This window comes from Accipiter gentilis, chromosome 7, assembly GCF_929443795.1.
Source record: "Accipiter gentilis chromosome 7, bAccGen1.1, whole genome shotgun sequence".
Classification (NCBI taxonomy): Eukaryota; Metazoa; Chordata; class Aves; order Accipitriformes; family Accipitridae; genus Astur; species Astur gentilis.
Genome location: NC_064886.1, coordinates 13,027,377 through 13,047,897, shown reverse-complemented (window position 1 = coordinate 13,047,897; position 20,521 = coordinate 13,027,377). Strand labels below are relative to the sequence as shown.

Sequence of the window (20,521 nt, the reverse complement as noted above, 5' to 3'; positions counted from 1 at the left end):
TGCCATATTTCCGTACAAGATTTCCTGGACACAAATACATGCACATGCGCTGCACAGCTTGACAACGAACGTGCAGTGAATCCAACACATCCTGGACGTGTTGGATTTGCTGGGCACACACGGACCATCTGGCCAGCACATGGGCCTCAGGCTTGACATGTCCAGGAAGCATCTGACTTACTGCGGAGGCACCAGGCAGCCGATCAGAGCACATGTGGGAAATCTGCCCCACTGGCATCGCAGCAGAGGATGGTGCGATGCCCAAAGAGCTGATCTGCACGTGTGCTAGCACAACTACGCCAGGATTTCTAGGCTGATGTAGATTCAGAAATACCAAACAAGTGGCCAAAACCCTAACATCCCTCCGGACAAAATTTAGAAGAGGACATGTCCAAGGAAACATACGGTAATCCTGACATTCTATAAGTTGAAATCAGGAATTATGTGCTTGCAGAAGATGGGATTTCAATGGGAGGAAAAAGTGTTCCTTGGAAAACAAACTACATGCATAAGCAGCAGGAATAAGGGGAGAGTGTGACTCTGAAATTGAAACCCCCTTTCGATCCCAGAGCTAAAACCATCCAGATTTCAAGTTGAAGGAATTTCTTCAACAACCTTAGGGCAGTTTTTCCAAAAAAATGCATGACCAAAGTCCAAAACCTCCACACTTAAAATCACGATCAAGTCTGCAAATCGCTCAGCACCAGCAGTCCCACTGCCAGATTGTCCCTGTAGCTTAGCACTCCATCTGCAGCCAATATGCTGAGCTCTTAACAAAATTGAGGGGTTTTAAAATCTGGTCTCCTGGGCCTGATCCCATGGACCCGGACTCACCAAAACCAATGGACTTCAAGGAGCTTTGGATCAAAGCTTTGCGGTAATTTACTTATCTCATAGAAGAGCTTAATTAACAAATGTTTGCAAAGCACTTTAGGATCCCTGCATGGAAAGCAAGATACCTCTTGCTGTCGGTCCTGTCTGCAAAGCAAAGAGGTTTAAAATCAATGCACAGCAAATGAATTGTAAGGACAGTTGCAGCCACAGATGGGGCTGCAGTAACGTACCCTTGGGTGGATCGGCCGCCATGGAGGGCAGATTAATTTCTGAACCTCGTGCTGCAGGAAATGGCCAGCACATGGGGCTGCTGGAGGAGATTGTGGGCTCAAAGCTCCACGTACCCACAGGGTGTAAGGGATCCCTTCCAGCTTTCGAGTGGTTGGGATACTCCTCCTTCACATGCGGCTGAGCAGTTATTGAAATGAGCTGCCCAGGGATGGGGAGATGATGTCTTGGAGCTCTCACGGCACTGTTACGCCAGCCCCAGTCTCATGTGAAATGAAAAGGAAGAAAAGCCTAAAAAAGGCATCCTGGTCACAAGCAGCATTTTTGCCTCCCTGCTGCCTGTACCACCCTTGGCTTTTCACAGCAGCTTGCGGGAATGGGGATGCTCACCCAGCATTAAAGCTTTTCTAGCAGCTGCTGTCTTTCAAATACCTCTTTCTCCCAGACTCGGCTACTTTCGGGGGGAAGTGGGATGCAGCACTGGGAAGTGCCAAACTTTGCTTTGCATTGATGACACAAATTAACCTAGAAAGTTTCTTTCTTGTGTTTGCTCTTGATGTTTAATGTAAGTTACTGTTTTGCCTAAGGACAGTCTGCTGGCACCACCTCAGTCAATGTCAGCTTTATTCTTGCCTTCAACAGGGCTTTCTATTACAAGCCATGGTGCCCGGACTCCCCTCCCTGATGGCTCTGGCATCGACAGCAGTTGCAGTTTGCAGTTTCTCCCTTTTCTTTGATCATTCTGCAACCTATTGCCTAGGAAAGGGGTGAGGAGCACGTGACGCTGCTATATGATTCCAACCTCTCTGCTTGGCGGAGTCTTCTGTCGTCCCTGGTTTTAATTAATACTTTTTTTCCCTGACAGTAATTCAGGGATGTGGATTTTAAAACATTTGGAAATACCAACTTTCTAACTAGAAACACTGTGTTTCTGCCAAAACCTTGTTAGGGACATTTGCAGAGTGGATGTAGCTGTGTACAGTCTACACCCGCAGCAAACTACTCAGCTCACAATCCAACACTACCTGGAACCAAAAAATAACCTTTTACTCCCACATCCAGGGAGCTGCAAACATTCAAGCCTCCGACAGTCCCGTGATATGAGCCCCAGTGATCTATTCCAGCTCATCAAGTCAATTCAAGCCACCTGGCAGTGCTAACTTTAACCTGAATTACTATTGAAATACAGCTTCCCCAGAGGGCAACAATGCCAGACGGTAGGTAAGATCATTCTTAAGCAGTTGCTATCACCCTGAGGAGGATCAAAGTCTTGGTTGGAGACCAGCTACGCCCCCAAAATATTGTACGAACTGAAAAGCGTTGCTATCGGGGACCCATCAGGATTAGTCACTGCCTGTGTTGCCAATCCTTGCAGTTTTCTATGAGCATTCATGTTTGCCTGAAATTCCCAGCTCCGTGAGTCATGTGAATATGTGCAAGTAGGAATTTTCATTTTTTAAAGTAAGTTTCTAGACCTTGTGGTTGTGCAGAAAAGTGAGGTGATGTAACTCGAGTGAAATCTGAAAGCCCCAGGAGAAAGCAAATGAAAAGAAACCCCATATTCATTATTTTTGTGGAGTCACACAAACTCTTTAGTTAGTTTTATGATTTCTGGGCCTGGCTTGCACTGTCTGAAAGCTTGGAGCTGGAGCTCAGCAGGTCTGTCTTCTTTTTTTTTCTTTTTTTTTTTCCTTTCACTTTATGATTTCGAGGGGCACTTTCTTCTCCTGAAAGCTCCAGGACAGAACTTAAAATGGAGGTCGGAAGCAAAACTGTGTCACTAAAATGACATGATACCTACAGACCAGGCATCTTTATTGGCTTCATGAATGAGATCAAACTTTGACAGATGAAAACATTGCTCTATAATTTACAGGACAAAATACAACGGTTCCCAACAATACCAAAACATACTGCATGCACATGTGTTTATGCGCATGGATGCACACATGAATACACACCCACATTATGAACACACCTGCATATAGACATATGTGCACACAAAACACTTCATATAAAAATACATTTGCCATTTATGCACATATTTCAAGTAAATGCTTACCACCTGCATGCTCACTTTATGTGTTTGCAGTTTGCACGCACGCGCCTGTAACACACATGCTCACACGGATACGCACAATCTTTTTACATGGTTTTAAGCGTGCTTTTTACATGGTTTTAAGCGTGTGAGTGAGCCATATTCAGCAGGTGTGCGCAAGAGTAACAGGCAGCATGTATGTGAACATCCAAATGTATTGAATGCACATATTTTTGTCTGTATAACCTCCATGTGGCACACGGGACTGAGCATGTCCATATAAACACTCCATCTGATGCATGTGTATGTGCATATTGAGCCACTATCCATCATATCACAATACAAACAGACGCCACCTCTTAGACGAAGGAAAACGCCCCAAACTGCCAGACTTTCACAAGTCCCATCACCCTGCAAAGACTAAAAAAACCCCACCAGTAATTCAAGACACCGTTCTACAATCATGACCAAAATGAGCCACATGAAATACAATAGTGTGAGGTGGGTTATTCTGTTCTTAGCTATACTTTTTTTCTTCTTTTTTTTTCTTTCTTTTTGAACACTCGCAACACAAACACCAAAACCTCTAACCCCACAGCAGCTTGGCTCCAGGTCCCGCAGCAAAGGGAACCTGCCACCACTAGCCCTGCCAGCCGGTGTCCCAGAACCTCCCAGACTTTGCGCTACGGATCAGGAAACGTGGCTGCCAAAACAAAACGAAAGCAAAATTCCCATTCCCAAAGTGCCTGGGCAAACTTGCAGGGAAAGCTATAGCAACACCTTACCGTCTGAGTCAGTGGATGAGACATTTCCTTGTGCTGGGTGCCCCATCTGCTTAGTTCATCTGCAAGCTGAGATCTTCTGCTTGTAGACCCAGAAAGGGGAGGGGGGGGGGGGGGTTGAGAAACCTTGCTGCAAGAATCTGAGAGCCAGAGAGAGGAAATCATACAAAATACAGTGGGGGGTAGAAAATTCCTGCCTCGGTGACAAGGCATCAGTGCCACCATCCCCCCGCTCCGTCCCCAGCCAGAGCCGCAGACGTCGCCTCTGCCAGAGCTGCAGTGCAATGTGGCTCGATGGGAGCCTCGCATCTTTCTGCATTGTCTCTCTCCAGTGTAAGCTCATGCAATCTCATTTCATGGGAAAGACATCTGGTTTGATTCAAAGGGAAGAAAGGGGAAGAGAGGAGAAACGCACACTCACACACACACAGCCCAGCCTTGCTGGCGGGGAGCTGGAAAGCTATTTTCAATGCTTCCCTCTGCGCTAAATCGCTCCTCATTTCAATGAGAAAAGCTAGCCGAGGGAGCAGGGCTGTCCCATGGCTCTCCCCCAGCATCCCCCAGTTTGCAGAGGGGGCTTTGCTGGGGCAGGAAGCCAAGGACGGGGAGGCCGAGCCCCAGCATCCCCGCCAAGCCTCGCTGCTCCTGTGCCTGGAGCCACCAAAAGGCCTTGGGGTGCCCGGGGGTTCCCCCTTCTCCTCTCTTTCCGTGATTCCCAGTGCTGCTGGATGCACGGTTTCTACCCTCAAATGCTTGTGATTTTGGTTGGGGGTCTTCCCATCCCAAGACTGAAGTCTTCATGTTTGGGGGGGACCCAGCACCTCTTGGAAGGCTGCGTCCCCCTTCGCAGGAGGATGAAGCCTGTGAGCTACCTGTTCATGGGAGGTGGGCTCATCCCTTCAGGACCTGCCATCACACCAGCCCCCTTCTCCCCACCGTTCACCCTGCCAGCTCTGGTGCTGCTGCCAGCCTATGGCCCAAGCCATTCCACCTTGAGGTGTCCCTGCCCAGCCTCTGCTTCTCCCGAGGGTCCCCGCTATCCCAGTGGATCTCTAGCTCCCAACCCTTGACCTGTCCACAGCACCCCTCAGGGGTGGGCGGCAGCAGGTCCCCACACCGACCCTCCTTGATGAGGTGCGCATTGACAGGTCCCCATGCAGCCCCCCCTGCACCTGTGACCGCTCCATGCTCAGGTGCACATGGCGGGTCTCCATGTGGACGCCCTCCACCCATGGCTCCTCTGTGCCGGAGAGGATGCTGTTGGGTCCCCATGCACTCCTCCTCCACTTATGGCCCCCCCATGCCCAGGGCACGCACAGTGAGTATCTCCACAGCCCCCTCCGCCCTTGGCAAGGCAGGTCGCCGTGTAGCTTCGTCCACCTGTGGAACAGCATGTCCCCACACAGCCCCCTTCCCCCATGACACAGTGGGTCACCCCGCAGCCCCCTTTCCCCATGACGTGGCAGGTCCCCCCACAGCCCCCTCCACCCTCGGCAAGGCAGGTCCCCACACAGCTCCCTCCACCCATGGCACAGTGGGTCCCCACGCAGCTCTCTCCACCCATGACACAGTGGGTCCCCACGCAGCACCCTCCACCCACGACACGGCGGGTCCCCCGACAGCCCCCTCCACCCGTGGCACAGTGGGTCCCCCCGCAGCCCCCTCCACCCATGACACAGTGCATCCCCCCACAGCCCCCTCCACCCATGACACGGCGGGTTCCCCGACAGCCCCCTCCACCCGTGGCACGGCGTGTCCACACACAGCCCTCTTCCCCCATGATACAGTGGGTCCCCACACAGCCCCCTCCACCCTTGGCAAGGCAGGTCCCCCCCACGTAGCGCCCTCCCCTCATGACACGGTGGGCCCCCCCGCAGCCCCCTCCCCCCATTGTATGGGGGGGTGCCCCCACAGCCCCCTCCCCCCACGACACGGCGGGTCCCCCCCGCAGCCCCCTCCACCCGCCGTCCCCCCCGCCGCCCGCCGCCGGCGCGCCGGAGGGGGTGTGCGCGGCGGCCGGGGACTACATCCCCCAGCAGGCCGCGGGCCGGGGCAGCCTCCCGCTGCGCCCAGCCGCCTTCAAACAAAAGAGTTTTCCCCCCGCGGGGCTCCGCGCCGCCCCGCGCCCCGCCGGCCCTCCGCACACCCCGCCGGCGGCTGGGAGCCGGGGGCGGAGGCGGCGGCGGGGGGACCCCGGCGGGCTGGAAGTGCCTGGGCGAGGGAGCTCGGGTTACAGAGAGAAAGGGGCTTGGCCAGGCAGAGGGGAGGTGGGCGGAGGGTCCTTTTCTCTGTCTGTTTCTCTCCCTCTGCCTTTTTTTTTTTCCCTTCTCCCTCCCGAGCTCTTTGTGTCCCCCCCCCCCACCCCCCCCACTCCCCTCCTCTCGCTCTCACACCCCCCCCCCTCCCCAACCAACCACCACCACCCAACCCCCTCTCAAGTCTTTGTTAGCCATGCCTAGCCTGGTAGTACCAGGGATAATGGAAAGGAACGGGGGTTTCGGCGATTTAGGCTGTTTCGGTGGGAGCGGCAAAGACAGAGCGCTGCTGGAGGATGACCGGGCGCTGCAGCTCGCCCTGGACCAGCTCTGCCTGCTGGGGCTAGGCGAGCCTTCCTCCTCCTCCTCCTCCTCCGCCGTGGTGCTGGTGGAGGACAGCAACAACAACAACAATAACCCGCCGCCGCCGCCGCCGCAGCAGCCCCCGCCGCCGCCGCCGCCGCCGCAGCAGCAGCCGCCGCCACCGCCGCCGCCGCCGCCGCCGGCCCCGAAGGGCTCGTCGGCGCCCAGCGCCGGGGCGGCGGAGCCCAAGTTGTGCGCCTTGTACAAGGAGGCCGAGCTGCGGCTCAAGAGCAGCTCCAACACCACCGAGTGCGTCCCGGTGCCCAGCTCCGAGCACGTGGCCGAGATCGTGGGCCGGCAAGGTGAGCGCCGGGGCGCGGGTAACCGCCCGGCCGCCGCTCCCGGTGTCCCCCGTCCCCCTCCCCTCCTCTTCCCCCGCCCGGTCGGGCCCCTTCCTCGGGAAACTTCCCCCGCCGCCCGCGGCATCCCCGCGGCCGGGAGGGTTGGGGACCGCCCCGCCGGGGGGCCCCGCCAACTTCCCCCGCGGCTCGCCCCTCGCCGCTCCCTCCTTCCCATTGTTCGGGGCCGGGGCCGGGCGGGCACCCGCGCCCCGGCCGGCTCAGCCCCGCCGGGGACAAAGCGGCGGGGGCAGCCCGCCTTCCCCCCACCTCCTCCTCCTCTCCGGGCGGAGTGGGACTCCCGGGGCTGCGGACGGGTCCCTGCTCTTGTGGCGGGAGGGGGGGGGGGGCGGGGGGGCTCTTTTGGGAGGGTGGTAAATGTATAGGAATGCCTGCGTGGGCTGTCTGCACCGGAGCCCCGAGCCCGTCGCTCCTCCGGTTCTGCGAAAGAGCCGTTCCTGAACCGCGCTCTCCGCCCTCCTCCTTTTTAAAAATAAATAAATAAATAATAGGGGGAAAAAAAATAAAGCGGGGGGGTGGGGGTGGAAAGAAGGGAGTCGGGGCTGGTGGTCCGGCTGAGCCCGGCCCCGGCTCCCCGCACCCCGGCCGGGCTCGGCGCGGTGGGGGGAAAAAATCCCCTTTGTTGGGTTCGGCGGAGCGAGGGGGGTGTGGTTGTGCCGGAGCTCGCCGGGGCCGGGCAGGCGAGCCGCAGGCCTAGTACGGGTCCAAAGAACCGATTAATGGAAGTTGAACTCCTTCTGCAACCATGTGACTGGCAGGGACCCCGGAACGGGCACCCGGCCGTCCCGCGTGGGCCCCACGCACGCCTCCGCCGTCCGGCTCTGCCGCTGACCATGCTCCGCGACAGTGATGCTTTTGTTCTCCTTACGGCTCTGTTCGGAGCGAGGTGGAATGGAGGAGGGCTTTAAAAAAAAAATAAATTATATATATATATATATACACCACACCCACTCTTAAGTCACCCCTCGCCCACCCCCACCACTCCGGGCTCCCGAGTGTGCGTGTGGGGGCGAGGTGCGCTGCGGGGAGGGCAGCTCCACCGAGCCGCCCGTTGGCATTGCGGGAGCCAGCGCTGGGTTAAAACATGGGGCTGGCGAGAGAAGTTTTGTGTCGCTTACAAAGGAAAAAAAAAAAATAATAATAGTGTGGCTAAGTGGGAATTTTTTTTTTTTCTTTCTCTAAGCAAGTAACTTGACGCTCTGGAAGTGTGATGGGCAGAGACTGCGGCTCCAAATCCAGATGCTTCCTCTTGGGTTGGGAATTGAAATTGCCTGAGCAGGGGGTTTGCAGTTTGACATGGGGGGTGGCTCCTCGGGGCCAGTGCTCCCAGAAGGCGATGTACAGAGGCTGAGGTGGGCAAGGGGAAGCCACAGGGAGAGGGATACAAATGGCTAATGGCTGTGCATCGTTACGCTGGAGCATGTTACGGGAACAATGGGGCCTCTGGTGGCTTCAGCAATCTCCCACCAGCGAAGCCAGAGGCCGGTCCCCATGCTGGGATGGAGAGTAGGCAGGAGTGCGGGAGGGGGGAATGCTGTCCTCCGCTGAAAGTCGGGGTGTCTGCAGTGGAGGGAACGGCTCTTGCTCCAGCTTCTCCTCTGCCACGCTGGGATCGTGGCCCCCGTGCCGGGGAGCTGGGGAGACAGAGGCTGAAGAGGGGGGTGAAGGTATGGCTGAGAAGATCCTGCCTGGGCCTGATCCTCCCCATGATGCTTTTCCACCGCTGTGAGCCGAGCACGGCCAGAAACAGCGGGGCTTTGCACCAACTCTGCGCTGGTGGGTGCAAGGCGGTGGAGAATCAGGCCCCCTTTGTTTAATAAAGTTAGAAAAGAGAGAGGATTCAGCAGGCGGAATCGAGGGGAAACGTTAGACGATGCAGGAGGTGCCCAGGCTATTTTCCTTCTGGATCTCGCTGCTGCCCCAAACTCTTGAGAAGGGGGTGTGTTTCGATGTGTTCAGTACGCAGCAGCATGTCCGTTGTGGCCAGAGTGATGGAGAGGAACGTGGAGACCTGGATTTTTTCCACCATTTTTAGCGTGTGTGTGAAGGCTTTCCCACATCTGGGAAAAAAAGTCAGTGGGCCAGAGCCCCAGCGAGGTGGACTCGGCAGCGCTCCATCAGTTAGTGGGTCAGACAGTGTAAGCTGTGCCCCTTTATAGAGGCGGGTGGACCAGATCCTGTGCTGGTAGAAACCACGATTGCTTCAGCAGAATCCCTGCAGCCACAGCTCTTTACTCCAGCAGAGATTGTGGCCCACACTTATTTTTAAAGGCCTATAGGAATGTCTCCTGGGTCTTGTTTTTGTGTGGAAGGCCAGATTACAAGGGTCTGCCCTCAGATGGAGCTGGGTGCAGGGTACCCTGGGGGGCCGAATCCTGTGCTCACATGGATGCCTGACTAAGAATCCTGGGGGGAACCCAGAATCTGCAGATTGTCACCCCCTTGGTAATACTACTCATGGGGCTGATGGTTTTCTAAGGAAATTAGTGTTTTATGGGTACTTGTGAGCAGGGTGATGAACATCCTGGAAAAGAGAGGGGAGAAAAAAAGTAATAGTGAAATAAAAATTATTTCAGGGCTTTAATTGGTAACAGGGTTGAGCTTTTTCTTTAACTTCATATTTTCTGATCTGATGAACCACACTGTTCCTTCATATTATTTTAAAATAGTACCTACCATCTTTGAAAGTGTACCTTACTGACACATGTATGTAAGAGGCCTGGATCTGGGCACGGAGGCCCTTCTACATGCATCTGGCAATGGGATTTCCACCTGCCGTAAGACTGCCCTTCACTTTGCCGGAAGAGTGTAAAGGCGCTTGAGTACAAATAAGGCTCAAGTCCCATATATTTTTATTGGAATGTTTGTAAGTGTGATTTGCAAAGAGGTTTAATTGTGGCAGAGGGGGTGGTGCCACTTTGAATGAGAGATGCTGCAGGACCTAAACCTGTGCTTGGCAGCTCCCTGCTTTCCCCGGGAACTGTTAACGTGCCCTCGCGGAGCCAATCGCGTGCTGGAAACCTCGCTCGAGTTTGCAGTGGTGCCGGTTTGTGCGCTGAATTTGAGCAGCGCTTCTTCAGCGGCGTGACCGCTAGCCGGGTGGGATGGGGGACTCACTGGGACAAGGTCGGGGAGTGCTGAAAGGGTGACTTTGCGGGAATTGGCTGGACAGATGCTGAGAGCTGCTCCTCCACCGTGATGCCCCAGGGTCTGCGATGGAGAGCTGGGTGGCTGGTGGGATGTGTGGGACTGCTTTGCAAATTGAAGGAGAGGAAACTGGAAAAGGAAGGATAAGGGGATGAAGTCATAACAATCCCTTTGACTGACGTTTATGACCTCTTCCACTCTGCCCCTGGCCATGGTTGGCAATGACTTCCCTTCCCTGGCTGGAAGTGGAGCCATGACCTCCACGCATGCCCTCCTGTTGCTGCTAGGGTGAGGAGCAGGGATGTTTCTGCCTGTGTCGCAGCTGCTGTGGATCGTCCCCCCCCCCTATCCTGGGTGCGTGGCAAGTGTGTGAACTCCAGTTGTGCTATGCTTGGGTGGCTAAACCTCCTGGCATGTGCCGTTCTGGAGCTGGTCTGGGCCAGCGTGGTGCATTGGGGTGCTTAGTGGCTCTTGTATTTTGCCTGCCAACTCCTGGTGTGGTCATCTTCCCTACAACACCCTTTCTAGGACTGCATGTGTTCTCAGAGATACGCAAATAAATTTGCCAGGGTGTAAAGACAAAGCACTGAAGTGATTTGCGGGTGATTTTTGAGGAAATGGTGGGGCTCTGAGGGAGCTGCAAAGGAGAAGGTTCTTGCGACCCAAGGGTGTGGGTTGAGATGGGAGAGATGGTGGGAAGACTGGAGAGTGTCTAAAGGTGTCACGCTTTGGCCGTTCAGACTGTGAACGTAGAAGGGGGCAGAAATCCTCAGCCACCGAGATGTCCAGATTCTTCCCTAGAAGTCACCCGAGGCAGGTGTAGATCAAACTGATGAAGATGTGTATCTGACTTTTCTGCCAGTGTTAAATCTGCTCCCACTGACAATCTGGGCTGCTGTCGGTGGAGCTAGGGAAGAAGCTGCTGGACTCTTAAGCGGGGCACATTTAAAGCTAGATCGGTAGTTAGGGAGACATGGTTATGGTTCTTTGTGTGCCTGGTGTGTGCGGGCACAGGGAGAAGGTAGTGGGTTAGTTTGGCTTCCTGCTGCGCAGAGCACAACAGTGCAAGCTGCCCGCTCCCAGCAGGTACCTTCCCTGTAAGAGTATTTTTGCTCTCATCATCAATAGTAGCATCCATTGTCACCTGTACCCAGAGACACCCTTTGATGAAGCATCTCCCAGCCTGCTCTAACTAGCCTGTTGTCAACAGGAATGAGATTATGTGAGAGAGGAGCTTAACATAAATTGCTCTTTCTTGGCAAGGTGAAGTCAAATAACAAGAGGCCCCGCTAACCCCAGGTGATTGGGCCCTTTGTGTAGCTCCAAACATGCTCTAACGCTTTCAGCATTTAAAAATAGTCCAAGGAAGCCTTTTTCATTGAGGAAGTCTGATGATTGCAGCTCCCCCACCCACCATGTGGAGGTGGATGTACAGCATCCGAGCGAGAAGCAGCAAGGGGGTCAGATCCTGTTGTCTGCTTGCTTCGCGTAAATCTTGGAGCTGAAGCCACCCGGTCTGGTGGGGCCTGAAAAACCAACCTCCTTACGCTGCTCTAGCAGCTTGAGGTGGGCCTTAAAGGGAGAGAGGAATTGCAGTCGGTGTCAGATTGTTATAAAGTGTTAATGAGAATCCATCTGAATTTACACCAGGGAAAAGTGCAGAATGGGATTGACTTTGTGCGGTTTGAACTAGAGGTGGGAGGAGAAAATGGGTCTGGGAGAGAGACAAAGGGAATTTTCTAGGGAGACACGCACGCTCCGCTCATCGGATCCGGCTGCTGGATGCCGCGCTGACCGAGTGAACCGCGCCGCAGCGCAGCCGGCCGGAATCTAGGGCAGTGGGAAAGCGTGCTGGCGTTGGGTGGGGGCCCCCGCCCCCTGTTCCTGCCTTTGTCTGGCAGCCCCCTCCTCCTGCATCCCCCCCGTCGCCAGCTCGCCTTGCCCCGCTTTCCCCCCGCACACCGTCCGGCTCTGAGCGTGTGCCGTGAGGCCGCGGCAGGATTGTGCCATGCAGGGGGCCGCGGTCACACCCACCCCGATGTGATGCATTGCTGGCGGAGAACGGCTGCTTGGGGCCAGGGGCTTCCAGCCCCAGTTTCCAACTTTCCTCCGCCGCACAACAAGGCGGCGATTGTCTGTGGCATCTGGGTTGTTGCTTTTGGGTCGCGTTGCTTTTTCTTTTTTTGTTTTTTATTTTTTTTGCCCTCCCCTCCTTTTAATAAACAACTTTCATCACTACGTGAAAAAGCTTAAAATTGCTGCACTGAAATGAGGTGGTTGCTTATTTTTGTGGCGTGGTGGTGTGTTGGGCTTTTTTTTTCCCCCTTCTTGTAAACACAACTTGCATCATCAGTACAATAAAACCTCAATGCAAAGAGATTTAGTTGTTTGTTTGTGGTCCTTTTGTGTGCATTTGTGTTTTTTGACACCACTTTCATCAGATTTTCAATGCAGCAAAATCTTACCCCACAGATATTCAAGAGGGTTTATTTGTGATGTTCTTTGTGTGCTTGTCTTTTAACATGGCTTTCATCTTAAATGGGAAAAGAATGCCCCACCTTACCAGAGATATTTGAGGGTTGTTTATTTTATGGTCCTCTTTAATTTTATTACTATAACAGAAAAAAAGACTGAGTCCTAATTTGCCCTTAGACTCTGTTATACCACAGCGGCAATGTCAAAATGTCCGAAGTGGGGTATTTACAGGTGTAATTTATACCAGTGCAGTGTAAAGGTGCCTTAGTATAAATGAGAAGAGGGCTAAAAATCTTTTGTCTGTAGAAATAATTTTGTATCTGATGAAAACAAGAAATATAAGGACCTGGGGTGATTTGTGTGGTGTGGGTTTTTTGTGTTGTTTTTTTTTTTTAATCACAAAAAACCCAACCAAATAAAAAAAAAAACACCTCAGGGCTGGATCCTTAGCTGTTTGCTGTAAGGTGGTACAGCACCTCTGACGCTTTCAGGTGAAGCCCACGCTTCTGGGCGTAAATTGGCACATGCTGGAGGCACGCCAGTTTGTGCCAGATAAGACCCTCCAGACTGCATCAGTAGCAGTACATACCTGTGCAGGATCTGGCCTTCTAGCAGCAGTGAGGAGAAGGTTGTCTCAGCAGCGGGTTTAACTCTGAATTTACACCAAAGTAAAATATCCGATGGGACTACTCCATAGGCATGGCTGCATTTTCCATTGCACTGTCCTTCTGCTGGCATTTACACAGTACATGGTGCAGCAGGCACATGCAGTGCACATCCATCCTGGGCACTGCTCCGGCCTTTTCCTGCAGCCAGAGGAGTGCACGGGAGCCTCAGTGCAAACCACAGTGAGGTCCCGTGGAAGCACACTGGGTTTATGCCACTCTGAGAAAAGATTTGGGATGGGTTCTTGCAAAGTAAACGGCAGTCAGATCGGATGCATCCTACACCCTTGTTGCCCTCGTGAGCAACTGCCTTAGCTGGACAGGTGGACCAAGCTCTTGAAGCCTTCTCTGTTAGTTTTGATGTAATTGTTTACTCCCAATGCAAGGGTAAGCAGAGAAGAGAATGTGGCTGTGCATCCACATCTTCCCCTGATTCTCCCCCCACCCAATTTGGCAATGTCTAGACTCGATTTATTTATTTGTTTTTAGCCAGAGCTAGCTGCTCTGCAGATTAATTCCAGTTAGATAACTGGTCTGGGTGCCAGAGGCTTGACAGTCCTCAAGGGTTTGTTCCTCTATGTTAACATTTGTGGCTTACTAGGCTAATTTGCAAACACATTTACTTTGAGTCAATTGGCAATCAGTTAACTGAAGTTAAAAAGGAAAAGGGGTGGGGGGAGGAAATAATCACGCAAGCCTCCTTTGCAAAATGCTTTGGGATCTGTGTTATTGGCAAAAAAACAGAATAATAGAAGCTAGGTAGTGGAAACACAACAAGGGCTTAATTCTCTCTCTAATATAAAAATCTAACTGGCAGGAGTCTGCCAGGGATCAATTAGCTGATGTCTGCACACTGCCTTAAAGAGTAGAACACTACAGCAAAGTTATATATTATTATAGTTTCTAGAGGTTCTTTTCTCCTCTTAGTTTTACATTTTTAACACCACCTACTAAGCAGTTCTCTCCCCTTTTAATAATCCACCGAGTAAAGTGGTTTGTTGCATGTTGTTTTCAAATTTCAGTTACACATGAATAAAGCCTTTCATTAAAAAAAAACAAAAAAACATACAGGACAAATTTCACTTGAAAAAAGCACATAGGACTGTGCTACTCATCCGGCCAGGGTATAAAGGGCCACATCCTGATCTGGCTGTGCTCCTGTCAGAAATGGAGCGATGTCAAAGAAGGCTCAGCCCCTATTTAGTTGTGGGAAGCAAGGTCAGGGTTGGGGTTGAGATGGACTGAGAGCCTTGGCACTGAGTGGGTAAGTCAGATTTAAGTCCAGCCTGATTTTAGCTGATGTAAATCAGTGCAGCTCTCTTGGAAGTTGGTGGAGTTATCTGGATTTATGCTGCTGATGGCTTGGCCTGTTGTCTGCACCAATTTAGAGCTGCTAGAGATCTGGGCCACTGAACCTGCTGGGCTGCTGGTCTTCATGGAGTTGGTCTAATTTCCTGTGGGGTTATTTTCTCCAGTTTTTAAGCACAGGATCCCCCATCTGTCTGTCTCTGCAAAGCTGGCTTTCCTGTCTGCAGGCCTGCACGGAGACCCTCCCTCCTCCTCCCCCTGCTTCTCACACCATCGACTGCACCATGCGTCCTTTTGTCCGTTTCTAGATCCTCCCTCCCCCTCTCACCATGCCCTCTCCTTGCCTGTCTCCCTTTTGCCATTTTGGGGTGTCTCTCCTTTGCCTCCACACCCCTAATTCTCCTCCTGCCTCGGAGGGATCACAACGTGCCTCTCCCTCAATTTCCATCACCTTTCCTCCATCTCTAACTCCCTCCCACCCTCTCCAGCTCGTATAACTCGCTTACGTTTGCCCTCATTCATGTGTATTCCTTGCCACCGTTTCCTTCCATCTGTCCCCAGCATGGAGCCCCTGTCCTTTGTCACTGCTCTGCTTGCCTGACCCTCCGTGTCGCCTCCTTGATTGTTTCCTGTTGTGCTGGGCTCAGATCTCTCTCCCCCCACATGCAGTCATTGTCCCGTAGCTTAGAAAAACGCCAAACCCAAGCCCAGCCCTGACAAACGCCCACCTGAGGTCCTTTTGCAAACGAGAGCAAGCCTTGCGTCCTGGGAGGCAGTACGTGGGTCACTGAGGAATTCAGCAAATGCTACTTTGGTCTGGGGTGATGCACAGGAGTCATTTTCAGCGTGGATGCTTGCCACTAACACCCCCTTTCTTTCCATGCAATGCTCCGGTGATATCCCTGGGGAAATGGTGGCATCTCGGTTAATCTTCCTAAGATGGAATCTCCATCTTTGGAGCGAGCAGCATAGGAGCGGGGCAGGGAAATGTCTGCCAGAGATGGGTCAGAGAGAGCTGACCCTGCCCTGGGACTGCGGGAGGGCATAGGTGACCTCTTATGGTTTTATCCTACCCTCCACGGGCTCCTTGGGATGAACCTTTATTCTGTGATTTTGTCTGCATGGTTTTATTCTACAGTTGTGTTGTGCCTAGCACTGTAAAGTCTTGCTCTTTGGGTTTCCTAAATACCAGTAACACCACACCGTAGATGACCATCGGTCCACATCAACTGTTTAGAAACTGTACTAAACAAAGCATTGCAATATACTTCAGGGTGCACACTCAGTGGGGAGTAACATGTGAGCTACATTGGACTTGGCAGGGGGTGGATTTGGTTTGGATTTTGGGGATTTGCCCAGCTCCTTCTCTGGGTCAGATCTAGCATTTCCATTCCCCAGGAATGTGAAATTAGTGGCTTAGGAATGGGTTTAATGCAGCAGCATCGCAATGCCAAGTATTAAAAGAAGTTTTGCAGTAACGCAGAGCAAGAGACAGCCATTCTTCCCATTCCACAAATGGGGGACTGAGGCTCAAAAGAGCTGAAGTAGCTCTGAGGAGTTAAAAGTCGCATTGGGAGTCGACAGTGAAGTCAGGATTTACCGACACGTGTCCTACACCAATGCCAAGACCCTCTGACAGGCGGTGGGGTTTCGAAGCTGTGCTGGGAGGTTTCGTGTTCACGCAGTCTCCTGCAGTTTGACGAGGCTGCACCCCAGTGCCCATGCGATGTTGCGAGATGCGAGTGTGACCTGTCAGGCTGAGCGTGCTTTGTGCAGCTGAAACTATTGGTTGTACCGTGTGTGGTGCCTGCCACTGCTGTGAGTGCGGGGAATTATTCTTGTCAGCTGTAGTGGCATGAGGCTCTGTTTTTACCACTAAAGGTGTGGGGTTCGATTCGTGCTTATGATACGTGGTGGTGGGATCGTTACGTTCCTGTAAATACCCAGATGTCACAAGTCTGTGTCTCGTGAGATGAGCTGCAGATAAGTGGCAGCACTAAGTGAGTGGCAGCCCTGAACTCCCAGCTGGGAGAGATGTTGTTATTTATTAAGATCTGTATAAATAATAATGTTCCAGCCAAAGAGCTGAGGAATCTTAATTTCTTGGTAGCAGAAGCATCGTGTGCGGGTCGTCTTGTATTAAAGTACGATGTCAGTGTAGTATGTTGAGGAAAACTTGCTGGTGTCGGATGGTCAGAGGAGAGGACAAGAGATGGGCTCCTTTTGGGGAGAGAAGATGGGGTGCAGAGGAGGTGGGGGATCTCACAGAAGTTTCAGTGTCGTATCCTGATCCTCTTGTTCCATGAGCCCTGAGTCGGACACCTAAATCCTTGGGAAACCAGGGCAAAATGCTTACCTTACTCCATCTGTACTTGTAGAAATGCGGTGCCCTGGCGAATTGCATTTTTTAATTTTTCTTAGAGACCCGAGCTTAGAGCAAACCTCCCTGCAGAGGAAGCCCCAGTCTGCATGGGAACTTGGTGCCAGGCTTTGAAAATGCCTTTGGGCACAGAGTAAGGCTTTTGGAGAGAGGGGTCAGAGGGATGGCAGCAGGGAGGGTTTCCAGAAGTAGTTTAGAAAACTGTGCCACATCTGTAAAAATACTTGGTTGCTTGATGGCATCCTAGTGTCATGTAGGAACCTGGAGTCACACAGCTGGCTCTAAACCCCTCTAAAAAACGATTTGGAAGCCAAAACACACTAAAAAGTCTCTTGCCTTTTTTGGAAAAGCAGAAGGATGTTTTCTGAGCTCTAGGGAGCAAGGGGAATAGGCATGGTGGGCTCCAGGAAGGTGGATACTGATATACAAAAGCACTGGCATGGCAAGTGACCTCAGGAAAGGGTCCAAGTGTCCGGACCACTGTGCTGGGGAGGCCTGCAGCCATCAGTGTTTGATACAGCAGATGGAGAGTCAAGGGCAAAACACAGCCCTTGGCTGGATGGCCTCCCCTCCCTGGGCAGCCAGCGCCGTGCCTTCACTGCAGCTTCTGGTGAGCGCCAGGAGCAAGGGTCTGTGCACAGCCTGTGGTGGGGCTCTAAGTGGACATGGGAAGGCAGCCCTGCCCCATTTCTGGCTGTTTTGACCCTAAAGCAAATACTGGCATCCTGCTACCCCCTGGCCTTCTAGCAATGGTGACGATTGGGGTCCCACTGTATCTGAGGTGGGGAGCCCAAATTGCTGCATCTCTGCTACACCCCCGCCTCAAACTTGGCCTTCCAAAAGTGACCCAGGTCACACCGGATTCACCCCAAAAGCTCCACAGTAGGACAAAAAGTCCCCATGGAGGGCTCTGCAATCTTGAGTTATGGCAGACGGCTCTCCCGTCGTGCTTCCTGTGACCTGGCATGGAGTGGCCAAGGGGTTCCACATTGGCCATGCCTGGCCATGGACTCAGCATCCCCCTGCTTTCTCCTGTCATCTCCAGCCTCTCCTGCAGCCCTGTGTGTCAGCCAAATCTTTCCTGTCCTGAGAGCCACTCTGACGAGAGGGGAGCCAGGGTGGCCATCTTGTCTGAGGGGCAACATGGTGGGCCCTGGGCCTCAGTAGGAACAGGCTTCCTCACAGGGACCACTGGCCCTTGGGGAGGGCTTGAATCCCCCCCCATCCCCAGCTCCCTGGTGCCTTGGGGGTGTGTGAAAGGGAGATCTCTGAGGGGTGATTGCTGAGGAGTGGCTGATTTCTGAGGGGAGGTGGCTGAGGGGGATTGTGTGTTGGCAGCGCTACACACAAAATGGCAACACCCGCCTGAGGATGGGGGAGCTGGGAGCTCCTGAGGGATGAGCTCTCTGGGGATGGTGTGGGGAAGCCTTCCTCTGGCATTTCTCCTGTCAGGGTTAGTGAGGAAAGGGCCTTTCCCTCATTTTAGGTCCCCAGGCAGTGACTGCTGCAGGTACAGGGCCTGCTGAAAACATAGCAGCTCAGCCTGGTTTCCTGAGGAGAGGGGAGTGTGGTGGGACAGCCTCTCTAACCTTCCTGCCTTCTTTTCTCTCTCTTCCCCAAGGCTGCAAGATCAAAGCCCTGCGGGCAAAGACCAACACCTACATCAAGACTCCAGTGCGGGGTGAGGAGCCAGTCTTCATGGTGACGGGACGGCGGGAGGACGTGGCCATGGCCCGGCGGGAGATCATCTCTGCTGCCGAGCACTTCTCCATGATCAGGGCCTCCCGCAACAAGGCTGGCACCACTTTTGGCAGTGCTCCCACCTTGCCGGGGCAAGTCACCATCCGGGTGCGTGTGCCCTACCGTGTGGTGGGCTTGGTGGTGGGCCCCAAAGGAGCCACCATCAAGCGGATCCAGCAGCAGACCAACACCTACATTATCACACCCAGCCGGGACCGGGACCCCGTCTTTGAAATCACCGGTGCACCGGGCAATGTTGAGCGTGCCCGGGAGGAGATTGAGACCCACATCGCAGTGAGGACGGGGAAGATCCTGGAGTACAACAATGAGAACGACTTCCTCTCCAGCAGCCCCGACTCCGGCATGGAGAACCGCTACTCGGAGGCCTGGCGGGTGCATACGCCAGCGCCGGGCTGCAAGCCCCTCTCCACCTTCCGGCAGAACAGCCTGGGGTGCATTGGCGACTGCTCCGTTGACCCCGTCTATGAGACCCCCCGGCTGAATGACCAAAACGACTTCAATTATGGTTACCTCTTCCCCAACTATGGCGTGAACAAGCAAGATCTGTATTACGGGGTGCCGGAGTCGGGTGCCCCAATGTGGGCTGGGCAGGAGAACACCAACCCTGTCTCAGTGCTCTTCTCAAAGCAGCAGCGGTCCAGCAGTACTGGTGCCATCCACCCAAATTCACATCGCTCCCCGTCCTCCTCTATCCAAGAGCCCAATCTCTCTGGTCTCCCCAGGCGGTCACAGGGGGAACCACTCCAAGGGTTCTCCAAGCTGGGGACAACTACTGCTGCCCGGACGTCTGTCTCCAGCAGCCGCGAGTGCATGGTGTGTTTCGAAAGCGAAGTTACGGCAGCTCTGGTGCCGTGCGGCCACAACCTCTTCTGCATGGAGTGTGCCGTGAGGATCTGTGAGAGGACTGATCCAGAGTGCCCGGTTTGCCACGCTGCAGCCACTCAGGCCATTAGAATATTTTCCTAAAGAGACAGAGCAGGGCATTGGGGTGGGGGGTGGGGGTAGGAAGGGAGCGTGGGGGGGTCCAGGAAAGAAAAATGATGATGATAATAATAATAATAATAATGATAATAATAATAATAATAATGACATCTGAAGAACAAACAAATGAATGAAAGAATAAATTAATTTAAAGAAGAAGAAGAAGAAAAAAAGAAATTATTTTACAAGCAATGTATGTTATTTTTTAAAAAAAAGTGAATAATAAAATTAAAATGAATAGCAAAGCCAGAAATTTTGAAGGGCGAACGATGCTCCAGCCTGCAATGTCTTTTTTAAAACAAGTACTCTGAACGCACACTCGGATCTCGCAAGCAAAGCGGTTTAGTTCAGTTTTTTTTGGTGGTGAGATTGGGACTTCTCTGCATTGACCAAGCCAGGCCATCTTGATCAGACGGGGATGGGAGCAGGGACGTGGGGAGGGCCCTGCCAGCCTTTCTTCTCCAGCTACGTTCAATCTTCATCTTGGTCTGAAGCCCCTACTCTCCTCCCCCCCAGGGATGTCAGCCCAACTGGGAGCTCAGAAAGAAACAAATAGAAAGAAAGGAAAACGGATGACGGGGATTTAGAAAAACAAAAAAGAAACCATCAACCTCTGGGAACCTGTTAGAACGAGGGCACAACTGTATTACCTCAAAGATTTAAACAAAAAAAAAAAACCACAGCAGCTAAAGAACTTTTATTGTTTTCCTTTTTTTCTAAAAAAAACCAAACAAAAAACCACAAAAAAAAGAAAATCAAAAAAGAAGATGAAGAAATAAAAATGACGCCAGTGAAACTGAAGAAGGTTTGGAAGAACCTATTGGAATCACACTGGGCGATTAGCATTTATTTTATTATTCTGAGCCACCGTGGAGTCTGGAACTTTGTTCTTTTTTCCTTATCCGAGCAGGGATTTGTTCATCAGACGAATCAGGAGTCACTAAC

At 52.8% G+C, this 20,521-nt stretch overlaps 1 protein-coding gene across 1 annotated transcript; it reads left to right on the top strand.

The window, feature by feature from the left end:
* Positions 1-6,333: 6,333 nt before the first annotated feature.
* MEX3A (mex-3 RNA binding family member A) lies at positions 6,334-19,561 on the top strand. The gene is made up of 2 exons (XM_049805678.1): positions 6,334-6,802; positions 18,456-19,561. Exons 1-2 carry the CDS (start codon positions 6,334-6,336, stop codon positions 19,559-19,561), a joined length of 1,575 nt encoding a protein of 524 aa, XP_049661635.1.
* Positions 19,562-20,521: the final 960 nt, after the last annotated feature.